This window comes from Pleurodeles waltl, chromosome 9 (genome assembly GCF_031143425.1).
Source record: "Pleurodeles waltl isolate 20211129_DDA chromosome 9, aPleWal1.hap1.20221129, whole genome shotgun sequence".
Taxonomy (NCBI): Eukaryota; Metazoa; Chordata; class Amphibia; order Caudata; family Salamandridae; genus Pleurodeles; species Pleurodeles waltl.
This window is the reverse complement of record NC_090448.1, coordinates 267,026,568-267,045,153: the sequence shown is the minus strand read 5'-3', so window position 1 is coordinate 267,045,153 and position 18,586 is coordinate 267,026,568. Positions and strand designations below refer to the sequence as shown.

At 45.0% G+C, this 18,586-nt stretch overlaps 1 protein-coding gene across 1 annotated transcript in view; it reads left to right on the top strand.

The window, feature by feature from the left end:
• Positions 1 to 18,586, top strand: part of IARS1 (isoleucyl-tRNA synthetase 1) — a 703,557-nt gene that overhangs the window by 286,438 nt on the left and 398,533 nt on the right. Inside the window, exon 16 of the mRNA XM_069206674.1 lies at positions 8,142 to 8,336. Coding sequence (XP_069062775.1) covers positions 8,142 to 8,336 — 195 coding nt within the window. The remainder of the gene's footprint in view (positions 1 to 8,141; positions 8,337 to 18,586) is intronic.

Here is an 18,586-nt window from a genome sequence, read left to right as displayed (position 1 = left end):
TTCCTGCCTAAGATAGCCATTCCCTTTTGAATAGGCCGATCCATCACCTTTTTGGCTTTCTATTCATCACCTCACCCCTCCAAAGTGTGGCTTTATCGCCTGCACTATAAACAGGCACTTGACTTCTTTGTGGACCGAGCCAGAGATCACTGACAGGCTGATCAACTTTTCATCGGTTTCTCTGGGGCTAAGAAAGGCAAAGCAGTGCAAGACATGAACATCTCAAGATGGATTATACTGTGTGTCAAAATCTGCTATGGGCTAGCCAAGAGGCAACCGCTAGAAGGTTTGCCAGGCTCATTCCACTAGAGCAAAGGCTGCTACCACTGTGTCTGTGTGTGGTGTGCCAGTCATGGACATATGCAAGGCTGCTACGTGGGTGTCCCTCCACACATTCACAAAGCATTACTGCCTGGATCACTGGGTCCTTGGAGAACTAGCATTTCACCCAATCGCCTGGTCAGAGCCATTTCACAGACTCCCCACCTTAGAGTTAAGGCTTTGGTATCTGTTCACAAAGTGAGCAATCAATAGTTTTAAGTCTCTATCAGAAAAACAAGTTACCTTCAGTAACACCTTTTTTTGGTAGAGACTGTCTTACTGCAGATTCCTCACTGTCCCTCTCTCCTCCATGTTCTGTGGAATAAAATCATATTGTGTACTAATAAGATTTCAACATTAAGTCTGCACACTGCCAAAATTAAATGCATTCAAAGTGTGGACCTAAACCACCATAACTCTAAATTGGTGCAGAAGCATCCGATTGAGAAACTGACTCGTAGACCTAACCACGCAGTATACTTGCTTCGCAAGCCTACACGCAAAACTGCGGTTCTATCCTGGTCATCCAGACGTGAACTGAAAGGCTTCTTGTCTACTGTGGCTCTGTATTGAACTGTAGCTGGCCTCAATGTGACATCAGGGCAAACAACCCCCCAAAATCACAGGTCATCTATCCAGGTTTATATGAAAAATATATGTTCGGTGGCATGTGTAGCTACAGATACACATGCTGTGCACATCCCGCCATCTGGTGTTGGGCTCGGAGTGTTACAAGTTGTTTTTCTTCGAAGAAGTCTTTTCGAGTCACGAGATCGAGGGACTCCTCCCATTTCGACTCCATTGCGCATGGGCGTCGACTCCATCGTAGATTGTTTTTTTTCCGCCATCGGGTTCGGACGTGTTCCTTTTCGCTCCGTGTTTCTGGTCGGAAAGTTACTTAGAATCTCAGAAAAATCGTCGGTATTGTTGGCGTTCGGTATTGGGTTAGTTATAACACATCGACACTGACTTTTGAAGAGCTCCGGTGGCCCTTCGGGGTTTTTTCGATTCCCCCCGTCGGGGCCTGGTCGGCCCGGCCACGTGTCTCTTCAAGGCTGATGGAACGGACCCCATTCCGCTTCTGCCCAAAATGCCATAACAAATATCCATATACAGATCAGCATCTGGTCTGTAACTTGTGTCTGTCTCCAGAGCACAAGGAGGATACCTGTGAAGCCTGTCGAGCGTTTCGGTCGAGGAAGACATTAAGAGACCGAAGAGCAAGAAGACTGCAGATGGCGTCGGCGCCGACAGGACAAGGGCGTTTCGAGGAGGAAGAAGAAAGCTTCTCCATCCATGAATCGGACTCGGACGAGCTCGATCCCGAAGAAACGCCAAAAACCGTGAGTAAGACATCGAAACATAAAACTCACGAGAAGACAACAAAAGCCCAGGGGACGCCACCGCCAACAGGCCATGGCTTAACCCGAAAGATAGGTGACCGATCATCGGCACTGAAAAAGGGCATGCATGTGGCGAAGTCATCCGACTCCAGTCGAGATACCGCCACACAGCAATCTCGGGCCCGAGACACCGGCCCCGAACAGATTCGGCACCGAGACAGTGGCACCAAAATGGTTCGGCACCGAGAAACAACGACGCCGAAAATTAAGAAGGTTGCCTCGGAGCCCAAAAAGGCGACCGAAAAGATTTCGATTCCGAAACATCCAGCCTCGGAACCGAAAACAGGTTCCTACACAGAGGAACAGGGATTGTCCTCCCAGATGCAAGGACATAAGTTCGGAGAGGAACTTCAATCTGTTGAGCCAGACTACACTCAAAGAAGGCTCCACATTAAAAAAAATAACAGGGAAGATAAGTACTCTTCCCCCAATTAAGATGAAAAGAAGACTTGCCTTTCAAGAAAAGGACAAGCAGCCACAGGCAAAGGTGGCAAGACAAACAACTCCGCCACCGTCTCCACCACCATCAATGCACACATCACCGGTAGCCACTCCACCACTGATGCAATCTCCGACTCATACTGCAATGAGCCAAGATGATCCTAATGCATGGGACCTTTATGATGCTCCTGTATCAGATAACAGCCCAGACTGTTACCCTACAAGGCCGTCGCCACCTGAAGACAGTACATCCTACACGCAGGTGGTCTCAAGGGCAGCTGCGTTTCATAACGTCACCTTGCATTCAGAACCAATTGAGGATGACTTTTTATTTAATACACTCTCCTCCACTCATAGCCAATACCAAAGCTTACCTATGCTCCCAGGAATGCTAAAACATTCAAAACAAATATTTCAGGAGCCTGTTAAAGGCAGAGCCATAACTCCAAGGGTGGAAAAAAAGTATAAGCCACCACCAACAGACCCTGTTTATATTACGCAGCAATTAACACCAGATTCTGTGGTTGTTGGAGCAGCTCGCAAGAGAGCAAACTCTCATACCTCGGGAGATGCACCACCTCCAGACAAGGAGAGTCGCAAATTCGATGCTGCGGGTAAAAGAGTTGCAGCACAAGCAGCAAACCAATGGCGTATTGCCAATTCACAAGCACTTTTGGCAAGATACGATAGAGCTCATTGGGACGAAATGCAGCATTTCATAGAACACTTACCCAAAGAGTTCCAGAAAAGGGCACAACAAGTGGTAGAAGAAGGACAAAGTATCTCCAATAATCAGAAACGGTCATCAATGGACACAGCAGATACAGCTGCAAGGACAGTAAATACTGCAATAACAATAAGGAGACACGCATGGTTGCGTACGTCAGGATTCAAGCCGGAAATACAACAAGCCGTGCTGAATATGCCCTTTAATGAACAGCAGTTGTTTGGGCCGGAAGTCGACACTGCTATTGAAAAACTCAAAAAAGATACTGATACCGCAAAAGCCATGGGCGCACTCTACTCCCCACAAAGCAGAGGCACATTTCGCAAAACACCATTTAGGGGAGGGTTTCGAGGTTAACCTACAGAGGCCACAACCTCACAAGCAAGGCCCACTTATCAAAGCCAATACCAGCGGGGAAGTTTTCGGGGGCAATATAGAGGGGCACAATTCCCCCAAAATAGAGGGAAGTTCCAAAGCCCCAAAACCCCTCAAAACAAACAGTGACTTCCAAGTCACACATCCCCAACACATAACACCTGTGGGGGGGAGACTAAGACAATTTTACAAACATTGGGAGGAGATAACAACAGACACTTGGGTACTGGCAATTATCCAGCATGGGTATTGCATAGAATTTCTCAAATTCCCTCCAAACGTGCCACCGAAAACACACAATATGTCAAAACAACATATAGATCTTCTAGGACTAGAAGTTCAGGCATTACTACTAAAAGAAGCAATAGAATTAGTACCAGAACACCAGAAAGGAACAGGAGTTTACTCTCTGTACTTTCTCATACCCAAAAAAGACAAGACTCTGAGACCTATATTAGATCTCCGAACATTAAATACCTACATCAAATCAGATCACTTTCACATGGTGACATTACAAGACGTAATCCCACTACTCAAACAACAAGACTACATGACCACACTAGACCTAAAGGATGCATATTTCCATATACCGATACATCCTTCACACAGAAAGTACTTAAGGTTTGTATTCCAAGGAACACATTACCAATTCAAGGTGTTGCCATTCGGAATAACAACTGCGCCAAGAGTTTTTACAAAGTGTCTAGCAGTCGTAGCTGCACATATCAGAAGGCAGCAAATACATGTGTTCCCGTACCTAGACGATTGGTTAATCAAAACCAACACTCTAGAAAGGTGTTCACAACACACAAAGTATGTCATAGAAACCCTACACAAACTAGGTTTCTCAATCAACTACACAAAGTCACACCTTCTGCCGTGTCAAACACAGCAATACTTAGGGGCGACAATCAACACAGTAAAAGGGATTGCCACTCCAAGTCCACAAAGGGTTCAGGCATTTCACAATGTAATACAGGCCATGTATCCAAATCAAAAAATACAAGTCAAAAAGGTGATGAAACTCCTAGGCATGATGTCCTCATGCATAGCCATTGTCCCAAAAGCAAGGTTGCACATGCGGCCCTTACAACAGTGCCTAGCATCACAGTGGTCATAGGCACAGGGTCAAATTCTAGATCTGGTGTTGGTAGACCGCCAAACATACACCTCGCTTCAATGGTGGAACAGTATAAATTTAAACCAAGGGCGGCCTTTCCAAGGCCCAGTGCCACAATACGCAATAACAACAGATGCCTCCATGATAGGGTGGGGAGCACACCTCAATCAATACAGCATCCAAGGACAATGGGACACTCACCAAAAACAGTTTCACATAAATCACTTAGAACTATTGGCAGTATTTCTAGCGCTGAAAGCATTTCAACCCATAATAAGCTACAAACACATTCTTGTCAAAACAGACAACATGACAACGATGTATTACCTAAACAAACAAGGAGGCACACACTCAACACAGTTGTGTCTCCTAGCACAGAAAATATGGCATTGGGCGATTCACAACCACATTCGACTAATAGCACAATTTATTCCAGGAATTCAGAACCAGCTAGCGGACAATCTTTCTCGGGATCACCAACAGATCCACGAATGGGAGATTCACCCCCAAATACTGAATACTTACTTCCAGAGTTGGGGAACGCCACAAATAGATCTATTTGCAACAAAGGAAAACGCATAATGCCAAAACTTCGCATCCAGGTACCCACAAGATCAGTCTCAGGGCAATGCGTTATGGATGAGTTGGTCAGGGATATTTGCTTACGCTTTTCCCCCTCTCCCACTCCTTCCATATCTAGTAAACAAGCTGAGTCAAAACAAACTCACTCATACTAATAGCACCGACATGGGCAAGGCAACCTTGGTACACAACACTACTAGACCTCTCAGTAGTGCCTCATGTCAAACTACCAAACATACCAGATCTGTTAACGCAACACAAACAACAGATCAGACACCCAAATCCAGCATCGCTGAATCTAGCAATCTGGCTCCTGAAGTCCTAGAGTTCGGACATTTAAACCTTACACAGGAATGTATGGAGGTCATAAAACAAGCTAGGAAACCTACCACTAGACATTGCTATGCAAATAAGTGGAAAAGATTTGTTTATTACTGCCACAATAATCAAATTCAACCCTTACACGCATCTGCCAAAGACATCGTAGGATACTTACTACATTTGCAAAAATCTAAGCTAGCTTTTTCTTCCATTAAAATACATCTTACAGCAATTTCAGCTTACCTACACATTACGCACTCAACTTCTCTATTTAGAATACCAGTCATAAAAGCATTTATGGAAGGTCTAAAGAGAATTCTACCACCAAGAACACCACCAGTTCCTTCATGGAACCTCAACATTGTCTTAACACGACTCATGGGTCCACCTTTTGAGCCCATGCACTCTTGTGAATTGCAATACTTAACATGGAAAGTTGCATTTTTAATTGCCATCACATCTTTAAGAAGAGTAAGTGAGATTCAAGCATTTACCATACAAGAACCATTTATTCAGATACACAAGCATAAAGTAGTTCTACGAACAAATCCTAAATTTTTACCAAAAGTCATATCACCGTTCCACTTAAATCAAACAGTAGAATTACCAGTGTTCTTCCCACAGCCAAACTCTGTAGCTGAAAGAGCACTACATACTTTGGACATCAAAAGAGCGTTAATGTACTACATTGACCGAACAAAACTAATTCGCAAAACAAAACAATTATTTATTGCTTTCCAAAAACCTCATACAGGAAATCCAATTTCTAAGCAAGGCATTGCTAGATGGATAGTTAAGTGCATTCAAACCTGTTATCTTAAAGCTAAAAGAGAACTGCCTATTACACCAAAGGCACACTCAACTAGAAAGAAAGGTGCTACCATGGCCTTTCTAGGAAATATTCCAATGACAGAAATATGTAAGGCAGCTACATGCTCTACGCCTCATACATTTACCAAACACTACTGTGTAGACGTGCTAACAACACAGCAAGCCACAGTAGGCCAAGCAGTACTACGAACATTGTTTCAGACAACTTCAACTCCTACAGGCTGAACCACCGCTTTTGGGGAGATAACTGCTTACTAGTCTATGCACAGCATGTGTATGCCACCGAACGGAAAATGTCACTTACCCAGTGTACATCTGTTCGTGGCATTAGTCGCTGCAGATTCACATGCGCCCACCCGCCTCCCCGGGAGCCTGTAGCCGTTTAGAAGTTGATCTTGAACATCTGTATATTTGTAAATATATATATTACTTTAAACTACATTATGTACATACGTATTCACTCCATTGCATGGGCACTATTACTAGCATATACAACTCCTACCTCACCCTCTGCGGGGGAAAACAATCTAAGATGGAGTCGACGCCCATGCGCAATGGAGTCGAAATGGGAGGAGTCCCTCGATCTCGTGACTCGAAAAGACTTCTTCGAAGAAAAACAACTTGTAACACTCCGAGCCCAACACCAGATGGCGGGATGTGCACAGCATGTGAATCTGCAGCGATTAATGCCACGAACAGATGTACTTTGGGTAAGTGTAATCCTTTGTGAAGTGTAACTGAATATGGAAAATGTCAAAGTTGAAAATTGAAAGTCGGAGAAATAAAAAAACAGTATGGAATTTAGCCCACCTTTGATGACAGCTGCTTAAGCTATAGCTGGCATTTGCAAAGTTTTGTACGAATGAAAAATCCAAAATACGCTGTTGCCACCTGAAGAGTTCCAGTACTAGATGGCACTGCCACACTGGGAAAGACCCCTGGAGCATAGCTTTAAGATTCCTACTGATCCTGCTTGTCTATAGTTCGATTTCTTGTAGTTAGGTGTGAATGAGTCCGAGTAATGGGTGGTTGCTCTCCGCAGCTCAAAAAAGGAACAGCGCTCAGACTTGTAACTGTGATAGTATCTGTTTTTGCACCCTAACAAAGACAGTCTGATATCTGCTCATTGTTGCTTGCAGTGAAAGCTTGTTCATGATCACCGTTACCAGGGAATAAATTAACAGGCCAATGGTGACCGCAACTCAAATGTCTCAATAATACAGGTTTTACTGTGAGGTACGCATCCATTAGTATACAGAAGCATAATAGAAATAAATAAACCAAGTGCACATCAAAGTCAGCCAGCCTCAAGTGTTTGCTTATCTGACATCCTTGCAGGTCTTTGTAAAGATGAATAGACATTAACTGAGCCGACTTACTGACAGAACTGGGGCTGTGGGAGAACAGTTACTTACCTTAATGACTCCAACCATAGATTCCTCACCTTGTGAATTTCCCTAGTAGACAGACTGGATCCGGAAACTTTCTCAGCAGTGGACTGGTGGCATCTTGCACCTTCGTCCCTGGCCCGTCCTGCCCTGGAGAGGATGTCAGGGCACTAAATATGTGTCACCTCCGTTGTTTTTAGTTATTGTGCATCGTTTGGTAACTCTGTTTGATGTATATGCTGGATAACCAATTTTGTCCTTAGCTTTCAATATTTTTCTTGTTTTAATTTTCACTGATTCGGTGACATGTGCCTTTATGAAAATGACACAATGCTGATTTACTGCATCACTGCCTCTTACCTTTGATTTACATTTAAGGAGCGGCACATTTAGAGCATCACTCTCCATTTCCCTACTTTCTCTGATAATGTGTAGATCATAAATTCAGATCTTGAAATAGGCAGCTGTTTGGTAGGTGAGACATTTCTTGTTAATCTTTAACGTCATTCTCATTCACCAATATGTGTTTTACTTAAAATGTATGTATCTTGATACTGTGATCACTGGTGTTAAAGTAACCATTGGTGAGCATGAAACTGTGTTCGTTTCCAAATAATTATTGTCTCTTTCAGCGTTGACCATTTAACCATCCCTTCTCGCTGTGGGAAAGGGGTGCTAAGGCGCGTCCCTGAAGTCTTTGACTGCTGGTTTGAGAGTGGAAGCATGCCGTACGCCCAAGTCCACTATCCCTTCGAGAATAAGAGGGAGTTTGAGGAGTCCTTCCCTGCAGACTTCATTGCTGAAGGCATTGACCAAACAAGAGGATGGTAATTTTCTGTCCCTCTTTCCCCCTATTACTCCTATGTAACTTTACACAACTACTTCACTTTATTACTAACGACCATAGTTGTTTGTTCTGTAGTCAATTATTACCTAATTGAATAATTCCAAACCCAATTCACATACTTTAAAACATTTCCCTAAATTTTATGCAAATGAAAATATTTGTTAAAAATGTAAGCTTATTTGTGCTCATTATCCATCTAACTAGGCCATTTTTTGCTTTTAGGTTGAATTGTAAGTACTTAATTATTTTTATTTAGGCTCATTTGATAGTATTTTGCTGTCTCTTTTTGCAGTTTTATTGTCTTTCTAACACTGTTGGTAAAGTTGTACTATTTTGCGGGATAAATTCACTTGCAGGTGATAACCGACCCTAAAAGTGGATTAGTTTGGTTCTTATGACAACTTTGACTTTGATTACTCTGTTCAGGGTGGTATCTTGCATACCATTTACATTTGTAGCATTGTGGGAAAAGTTTTCTTTTACTTTAACTCCTTCTTTTTTTGTCCTTCACATGGTATCATCATCCCTTTGGCACAGTGTGCAAGTACTTTCTGGCTTTGTCTAATGATTTTACAGTGGTATTTAGCCTGCTGAGATTGTTAGCTAGTATTGGTTAATTTTTGTATTAAGTTCCCCAACATTTGTCGATTCTGGTAAAGACCCCTTATTTGTGAATTTAGGTGTGTTTTGCCCTTATTGTGTACTGGCGAATGCTGCTAGGTTTTTCCTGTTGCCTGCATTTAGAATCCACCACTTGACTACCATTGTCTATTTGGTAGTTCATTTGAGCTGCATCCAGATAAATGAAAGTATATTTTGTTCGATGGCATCTGTCGCTGTAGATACACATGGTATGCATGAGCTCGCCATCTGGTGTTGGGTCGGAGTGTTACAAGTTGTTTTTCTTCGAAGAAGTGTTTTCGAGTCACGGGACCGAGTGACTCCTCCTTCTGTGCTCATTGCGCATGGGCGTCGACTCCATCTTCGATTGTTTTCTTTCCGCCATCGGGTTCGGACGTGTTCCTGTCGCTCCGAGTTTCGGAATGGAAAGATAGCTGAAAACGGAAGATTTTCGACGGTATCGTTGCGATCCGGTTCGAGATAGACACATACGACGACGCATTGAACATCGAAGCGCTTCGGTGCCCTTCGGGGTAGATTTCGGCACACCGTCGGGGCCTAGTCGGCCCGACCGCGTGGAGAACAACGCCGATGGAACGGACCCCGTTTCGATTCTGCCCCGAATGCCACAACAAATATCCTTATACGGACCAACACTCGGTCTGTAACCTGTGCCTGTCACCCGAGCACAGCGAAGAATCCTGTGAGGGCCTGTCGGGCGTTCCGGTCCCGAAAAACTCTGCGCGACCGTCGAGCGAGAAGACTGCAGATGCCGTCCACACCAAAGGAGCGTCGACAGTTCGAGACAGAAGAGGAACAGGAGGAATCCTTTTCCATCCAGGATTCAGACTCCGACGAACTAGACTCTACAAAAACTGTGAGTAAGACGTCGAGATCAGAACTTAAAAAAGGAAAGAAGGCCCAGGGGACGCCACTGCCAACCGGCCATGGCTCCACCCAAATTCTCGGTGACCAACAATCGGCACCGAAAAAGGCCCATTCAGTGTCGAGATCGTCCGACTTCGGTCGAGACACCGGCACGCAGCCTCCTCGGGACCGAGAGAGTGCTAAAGAGAAGCATCGACACCGAGAGTTCGGTGTCGACACGGATCGACGCCGAGACAGTGGCGCCGAAGACCATAGAGGCCAAGAATTTTCGGCACAGAAAAAGAGGAAGGTTACCTCGGAGCCGAAAAACCAATCAACAGGGAGCCGAAAAAAGCGACATCAGACCCTGTTTCAGGCTCCTATACTGAAGAGCATTCTATGTCTTCACAAATGAAGAAACACAGATTTGAACAAGAACTGCAATCCACTGACGTGGATCACACGCAAAAGCGTATCTTTATTCAGCAGGGGACTGGGAAGATCAGTACCCTTCCACCTGTCAAAAGAAAGAGAACGCTTCAGTTTACTCCTCAGCAACAAACAGCACAAAAGGTAACACCTCCTCCCTCGCCTCCACCTGTAACTCCGGCTTCGCCAACTTACACCCCGTCACATTCGCCAGCTCACACCGCCATGAGCCACGATGACCAAGATCAGGATGCGTGGGACTTGTACGACGCACCAGTGTCTGATAACAGCCCAGACACATACCCAACTACGCCATCACCACCGGAAGACAGCACAGCCTATTCACAAGTGGTGGCTAGAGCAGCACTATTCCATAATGTGGAACTACACTCGGAACAAGTAGAGGATGATTTTTTATTTAACACCCTCTCTTCCACCCACAGCTCCTACCAAAGCCTGCCGATGCTCCCAGGCATGCTACGCCATGCAAAGGAGATCTTCAAGAAGCCAGTTAAAAGTAGGGCAGTAACGCCTAGAGTGGACAAAAAGTATAAGGCGCCTCCTACGGACCCTGTATTCATCACCTCTCAGCTGCCACCAGATTCTGTGGTGGTAGGGGCTGCCAGAAAACGGGCAAATTCACACACTTCTGGGGATGCACCTCCCCCAGATAAAGAAAGCAGGAAGTTCGATGCAGCCGGGAAGAGGGTCGCTGTCCAAGCAGCAAACCAGTGGCGCATCGCAAATTCACAAGCGCTGCTAGCGCGATACGACAGAGCCCACTGGGATGAGATGCAGCATCTCATTGAACATCTCCCAAAAGATCTGCAAAAAAGAGCAAAACAGGTTGTTGAGGAGGGTCAAAACATTTCCAACAATCAAATACGCTCCTCCATGGATGCAGCAGACACGGCCGCAAGGACCATTAATACGTCGGTTACCATCCGTAGGCACGCATGGCTCAGAACGTCTGGATTCAAGCCAGAAATTCAGCAGGCAGTACTTAACATGCCAGTAAACGAAAAACTTCTGTTCGGTCCGGAGGTCGACACAGCCATAGAAAAGCTCAAGAAGGACACTGACACTGCCAAGGCCATGGGCGCACTCTACTCCCCGCAGAGCAGAGGATCTTATAACACCTTCCGCAAAACACCTTTTAGAGGAGGGTTTCGGGGTCAGGCCACACAAGCTAGCACCTCACAGTCCGCACCGTCCACCTACCAGGGACAGTACAGGGGAGGTTTTCGGGCCAGTATAGAGGGGGGCAATTCCCTAGGAATAGAGGAAGATTTCAAAGCCCCAAAACCACTACCAACAAGCAGTGACTCACACGTCACTCACCCCCCCCACACAACACCAGTGGGGGGGAGGATACGTGAATATTACGAAGCATGGGACAAAATAACTACAGACACATGGGTCCTAGCAATTATCCAACATGGTTATTGCATAGAATTCCTGCAATTCCCTCCAGACATACCACCAAAATCACAAAATTTATCAAAACACCATTCACAGCTTCTAGAGATAGAAGTTCAAGCACTACTGCAAAAAAATGCAATAGAATTAGTACCAAGCACACAAATAAACACAGGAGTTTATTCACTGTACTTCTTGATACCAAAAAAGGACGAAACACTGAGACCAATTCTAGACCTCAGAGTAGTAAACACATTCATCAAATCAGACCACTTTCACATGGTCACACTACAAGAAGTGTTACCATTGCTCAAAAAACACAACTACATGACAACCCTAGACCTCAAAGACGCATATTTCCATATACCAATACATCAATCACACAGGAAATATCTAAGGTTTGTATTCAAAGGAATACATTACCAATTCAAAGTATTGCCTTTTGGTTTAACAACCGCTCCAAGAGTATTCACAAAATGCCTAGCAGTAGTCGCTGCACACATCAGAAGGCAGCAAATACATGTGTTCCCGTATCTAGACGACTGGCTAATCAAAACCAGTTCGCTCACACAATGCTCAAACCACACAAATCAAGTCATACAAACCCTCTACAAACTAGGGTTCACCGTCAACTTTGCAAAATCAAACATTCTGCCAAGCAAAGTACAGCAATATCTAGGAGCCATAATAGACACGACAAAAGGAGTAGCAACGCCAACTCCACAAAGGATTCACAATTTCAACAGTCATTCAACACATGTCTCCAAACCAAACAATACAAGCAAGAACAATACTACAGCTCCTAGGCATGATGTCCTCATGCATAGCCATTGTCCCAAACGCAAGACTGCACATGAGGCCCTTACAACAGTGCCTAGCCTCACAGTGGTCTCAAGCACAGGGTCACCTTCTAGATCTGGTGTTGCTAGACCGCCAAACTTACCTCTCGCTTCTATGGTGGAACAGTATAAATTTAAACATAGGGCGGCCTTTCCAAGACCCAGTGCCACAGTACGTAATAACAACAGATGCTTCCATGACAGGGTGGGGAGCACATCTCAATCAACACAACATAAGAGGACAATGGAACATACATCAAACAAAACTGCATATAAATCATCTAGAATTATTAGCAGTTTTTCAAGCACTAAAAGCTTTCCAACCAATCATAACCCACAAATACATCCTTGTCAAAACAGACAACATGACAACAATGTATTATCTAAACAAACAAGGAGGAACACATTCAACGCAGTTAAGCTTGTTACCTCAAAAAATATGGAAGTGGGCAATCCACCATCAAATTGGTCTAATAGCACAGTTTATTCCGGGGATCCAGAATCAGCTGGCAGACAATCTCTCTCGAGATCACCAGCAAGTCCACGAATGGGAAATCCACCCACAGATTCTGAACACCTACTTCACACTCTGGGGAACACCTCAAATAGACTTATTTGCAACAAAAGAGAACGCAAAATGCCAAAACTTCGCGTCCAGATACCCACACAAGCAATCCCAAGGCAATGCCCTATGGATGAACTGGTCAGGAATATTTGCTTACGCTTTTCCTCCTCTCCCTCTCCTTCCTTACCTAGTAAACAAATTGAGTCAAAACAAACTCAAACTCATTTTAATAGCACCAACGTGGGCAAGACAACCCTGGTACACAACACTGCTAGATCTGTCTGTAGTACCCCACATCAAACTGCCCAACAAACCAGATCTGTTAACGCAACACAACCAACAGATCAGACACCCGGACCCAGCATCGCTAAATCTAGCAATCTGGCTCCTGAAATCCTAGAATTCGGACACTTACAACTTAGCCAAGAGTGTATGGAAGTCATAAAGCAGGCCAGAAGGCCATCCACTAGACACTGCTACGCAAGTAAGTGGAAAAGATTTGTTTGGTACTGCCATCATAATCAGATACAACCACTAGACGCAACTCCAAAACATATAGTAAAATACTTGCTCCATTTACAAAAAGCAAAGCTAGCCTTCTCTTCTATTAAAATACACCTTGCAGCAATATCTGCATACCTGCAAACTACCTATTCAACTTCCTTGTATAGGATACCAGTTATCAAAGCATTCATAGAAGGGCTTAAAAGAATTATACCACCAAGAACACCACCTGTTCCTTCATGGAACCTAAACGTGGTTCTAACAAGACTCATGGGCCCACCTTTCGAACCCATGCACTCTTGCGGAATACAATTCCTAACCTGGAAAGTTGCCTTTCTCATCGCCATTACATCTCTAAGAAGAGTAAGTGAAATTCAAGCGTTCACAACACAAGAACCTTTTATACAAATACATAAAAATAAGGTCGTCCTACGACCTAATCCAAAATTTTTACCAAAAGTTATTTCACCATTCCATCTAAATCAAACGGTAGAACTACCAGTTTTTTTTCCCACAGCCAGATTCTGTGACTGAAAGAGCACTACATACATTAGATGTCAAAAGAGCATTAATGTACTACATTGACAGAACAAAAAACATCAGAAAGACTAAACAGCTATTTATTGCATTCCAAAAACCTCATGCAGGTAACCCAATATCAAAACAAGCCAGATGGATAGTTAAATGCATCCAAATCTGCTACCTTAAAGCAAAAAGACAACTGCCCATTACTCCCAGGGCACATTCAACAAGGAAAAAAGGTGCTTCAATGGCCTTTTTAGGAAACATCCCAATGCAGGAAATATGTAAGGCAGCCACTTGGTCTACGCCTCACACATTCACCAAACACTACTGTATAGATGTGCTATCCGCACAACAAGCTACAGTAGGTCAAGCTGTATTAAGAACTCTATTTCAGACAACTTCTACTCCTACAGGCTAAACCACCGCTTATGGGGAAATAACTGCTTACTAGTCTATGCATACCATGTGTATCTACAGCGACAGATGCCATCGAACTGAAAATGTCACTTACCCAGTGTACATCTGTTTGTGGCATTAGTCGCTGCAGATTCACATGTGCCCACCCGCCTCCCCGGGAGCCAGTAGCCGTTTGGAAGTTATCTTCAACATTTGTACATTTGTAAATATATTACTTAAACCTTATTTGGTACATACTTATTCAATCCATTGTATGAGCACTTTTACTAACATACACAACTCCTACCTCACCCTCTGCGGGGAAAACAATCTAACATGGAGTCGACGCCCATGCGCAATGGAACAAAGGAGGAGGAGTCCCTCGGTCTCGTGACTCGAAAAGACTTCTTCGAAGAAAAACAACTTGTAACACTCCGACCCAACACCAGACGGCGGACTATGCACAACATGTGAATCTGCAGCGACTAATGCCACGAACAGATGTACACTGGGTAAGTGACATTTTCATTACCGGTGTCTGGCACATAAATTTAAAATGGCTTCCCTGGGCACTTACTATGTATCGGAATCAACAGACATAGCAGGGACATACGTGTTCATACATATATGCCCTCACATGTATCTGTATGCACCCTGCATTAGGGGTGACTTAGCCTGGCACATGCAGAGTTAAGGGACATGGCACACTGCATGTGTGTATCAGGTCGTTTTTTCAATTTAGCTTGCACCAACACACGCAGTCTGCAGTGGCAGCACTGTGTGGGTTTGGTGAGTGATCCCTGGGGTGACTCAACCGTTGCTGCACCCCTCAGAGACCTTTCTTAGTACCCCAGGCAAAAGGTACCAGGGGTACCATTTACAAGGGACTTACAGTGGTACCTAAAGAGTTTGCCAATTGTAAAAAAAAAACAAAAAAAAACAAAAAAAACTGTGCAGTTTTGGGGCAAGAGATCTGTCACTAGGGACCTAGTTAGCAGGGACCCAGTGCAATAATAGTCAAAATTAGACCAGAAACCAGACACAAAATAGGGGGTGATCATGTCAAAAGAGGCACTTTACTACAGTGCCTTTCTAGCACTTCTGCAGATACTCTGTGTATTCCTTTGTTTATTGATTGAAAAGTAGTGTAGAAAGATGCCTCTGTATATATTGTATCAAAATGAGATATAGTGTGCACAGAGTCCAGGGGTTCCACAGAGGCTTAACAGAGGCTAAAGTAGATAAAACAAATGCTCTCTTTAGTGGTAGTGTGGTGGAGCAGTTAGGCTTATCGGAGGGTAGTTTAAAGCATTTGATGTACACGCACACACGCACACACGCACACGCACACGCACACGCACACACGCACACACTCAATGACTTAACTCCAGACCAATAGTTTTTATATATGAAAAATATATTTTGTTAGTTTATTTTTAGGACCACAAGATTCAAGTTGCAGGTAAGTGCTTCAATAGATTCATATTTCACACATGTATCAACAGTACTTTATTTGAAATCGATAAGTTTTACTGTTCTTGAAATATTGTCAAAAATCTGTTTTAAAAATGGATTCTGCAATTTTCAGAAACCGTTCCTAGGGGGAAGAAAAGTTAGATCGTTTTACAGGTAAGTTCAACACTTACAGATCCAGTCTCCGGGGGTTAGGAAGTCTACAGGTTGGGGGTTCAAGTTAACCCCAAACACCCACCACCAGCAACACAGGGCCAGCCGTATGCAGAGGTCAAAGTGTAGGCAAAATTACCATGGGCTCCTATGGAGACTGAGGGCACTCTGTTTCAGATCTGCAGACAGGTAAGTACCTGCGACTTAGGAGGGCAGACCTTGGGGGTTTAGAGGAGCACTGGCAGGGGGAGTGTGGGGGGCACAGATAGGCTCCAAACATACACCCTCAGAGGCACTGGGGCGGCCAGGTGCAGGGTGCACACAAGATGTCTGGTCTCCTATGATTCTCTATGAGAAGGCCCACGGGGGTCACTCAGAGGCTGCAGGCAAGGCCCAGAGGGACGTCTTGGGCACACCACCGGTTGAACAGAGAGGAGGGCTGCCTGCTGAACGTGGCTGCACTTGGGTGTCTGTTTCTCTACGGCCTGGGGCCTGGGGGTGCAGTGGGTCCTTTGGCTTTGGATATCTTCATCCAGAGCTTTCACGGTTAGGGAGGTCCTCGGGGATTCCTTCTGCAGGCGTTGTTGTGGAGGGGTGGAGAGGTCAACTCAGGGTGGGCACTTTCTCGGAATCGCCTGGGGATCCTCTCTAGCTGGTTGGATCAACTGGACTCGGGTCAGGTGCAGAGTGGTTAGGACTCATGCATTAGGAGTGAGATGGGAGTCCTTAATTGTTCTTGGTCCTTTTGGATGCATGGCAGTCCTCTGGAGCTTGTCAGAGGTCGCTGGTCACGCTGGGTGTGTTGCTGTTCTTTTGCAGGTTCTTTGAAGCAGGAGACAGACCAGTAGGGCCAGGGCCAAATCAATTGTTGTCTTCTTTCTTCTCTGCTGGGGGTTTCAGATAAGCAGTCCTTCTTGTCATGTCGCCAGGAATCTGGTGAGCTGGGTTCAGGCAAGCCCTTAAATACAAGATTTAGGGGTGTTACAGGGGTCAGAGGGCAGTAGCCAATGGCTACTGTCCCTGAGGGTGGCTACACCCTTCCTGTGCCCACTCCTTTTGGGGAGTGGGACACATTCCTATTGGTCCCTGTCTTCCAAACCAAGGTGGAGGATTCTGCAGGGAGGGGATCACTTCAGCTCTGGACACCTTAGGGGTGGTACCAGCTGAAGTGGTCACTCCTCCTTGTTTTGTTTTTGTTTTAAATTTCCTGCTGAACTTGCTGCCAAACATGGGGCTTTGTCTGAGGGGCAGAGACTCCACTAGCAGTCACCACTACCTAGAGTGCCCTGGGGCACTGTAACATGAGGCCTGAGTCTTTGAGGCTTACTGCCAAGTGTTACTGTTCCTGCAGGGGGAGGTTTGAAGCACCTTCACCAGAGCAGGCTTTGATTCTGGCCTCAAAGAGCACAAAGGCCCTTACCCAGTGGGGTCAGAAACCTGTCTGCTAGTGGCAGGCTGGCACAGACTAGTCAGCCCTACACTAGAGGATTGGGTAAAATACAGGGTGTATCTCTAAGATGCCCTCTGTGTGCATGTTTTAATAAATCCCACACTGGCATCACTGGGGGTTTATTGTGCTGAGAAGTTTGATACCAAACTTCCCAGTATTGAGTGAAGCCATTATGGAGCTGTGGAGTTCAAAATGTCAAACCATATACTTAATATGGCCACACTGCACTTACAATGTCTAAGAATGGAATTAGACACTGTATGGGCATGTTGCTCATTCAGCTATGCCCTCACATGTAGTATAGTGCACCCTGCCTTAAGGCTGTAAGGCCTGCTAGAGGGGTGACCTACCTATGCCGCAGGCTGTGTTTTGTGGGCATGGCGCTCTGGGGGGGATGCCATGTCGACTTTGCATTTTTCTCCCCACCAACACACACAATCTTCAATGTCAGTGTGCATGTGTTTGGTGAAGTGTCCCTTAGGGTGGCTTAACACATGCTGCAGCCCTTAGGGACCCTCCCTGGTCACAGGACCCTTGGTAGCACTGGTACCTTTTACACTGGACTTATCTGTGTTCCAGAGGTGTGCCAATTGTGGAAACAATGGTACATTTTTCAAAAAAGAACAGTGGTGTGTGGGCCTGGTTAGCATGATCCCAGCACACTCTTAGTCAAATCAGCATCAATGTCTGACAAAAAGTGCGTGGTAGGGCGGGGGGAGGAGGGGGATTGCAACAAGTGCAAAGTTAATGTTAAGGCATGGTCTCCCTGTGTACAAGTATTATCTGATTTTGGTGAGAATTCTAGTTCATAGGTGATCTACGTTGTGCCGCTGACTGCAAGTCAAAAATAATATACATAGCAATGGGTTAGTAACTGCAGTTGATGGGAGCAGCAGTACTGGTGGTTTCTATGAGTTGATTAGGTGGAGCTCCCAAGCTGTGTCCGTATTGGTACCTTATCCCTAAGTATACATACAACCTTCATTAGT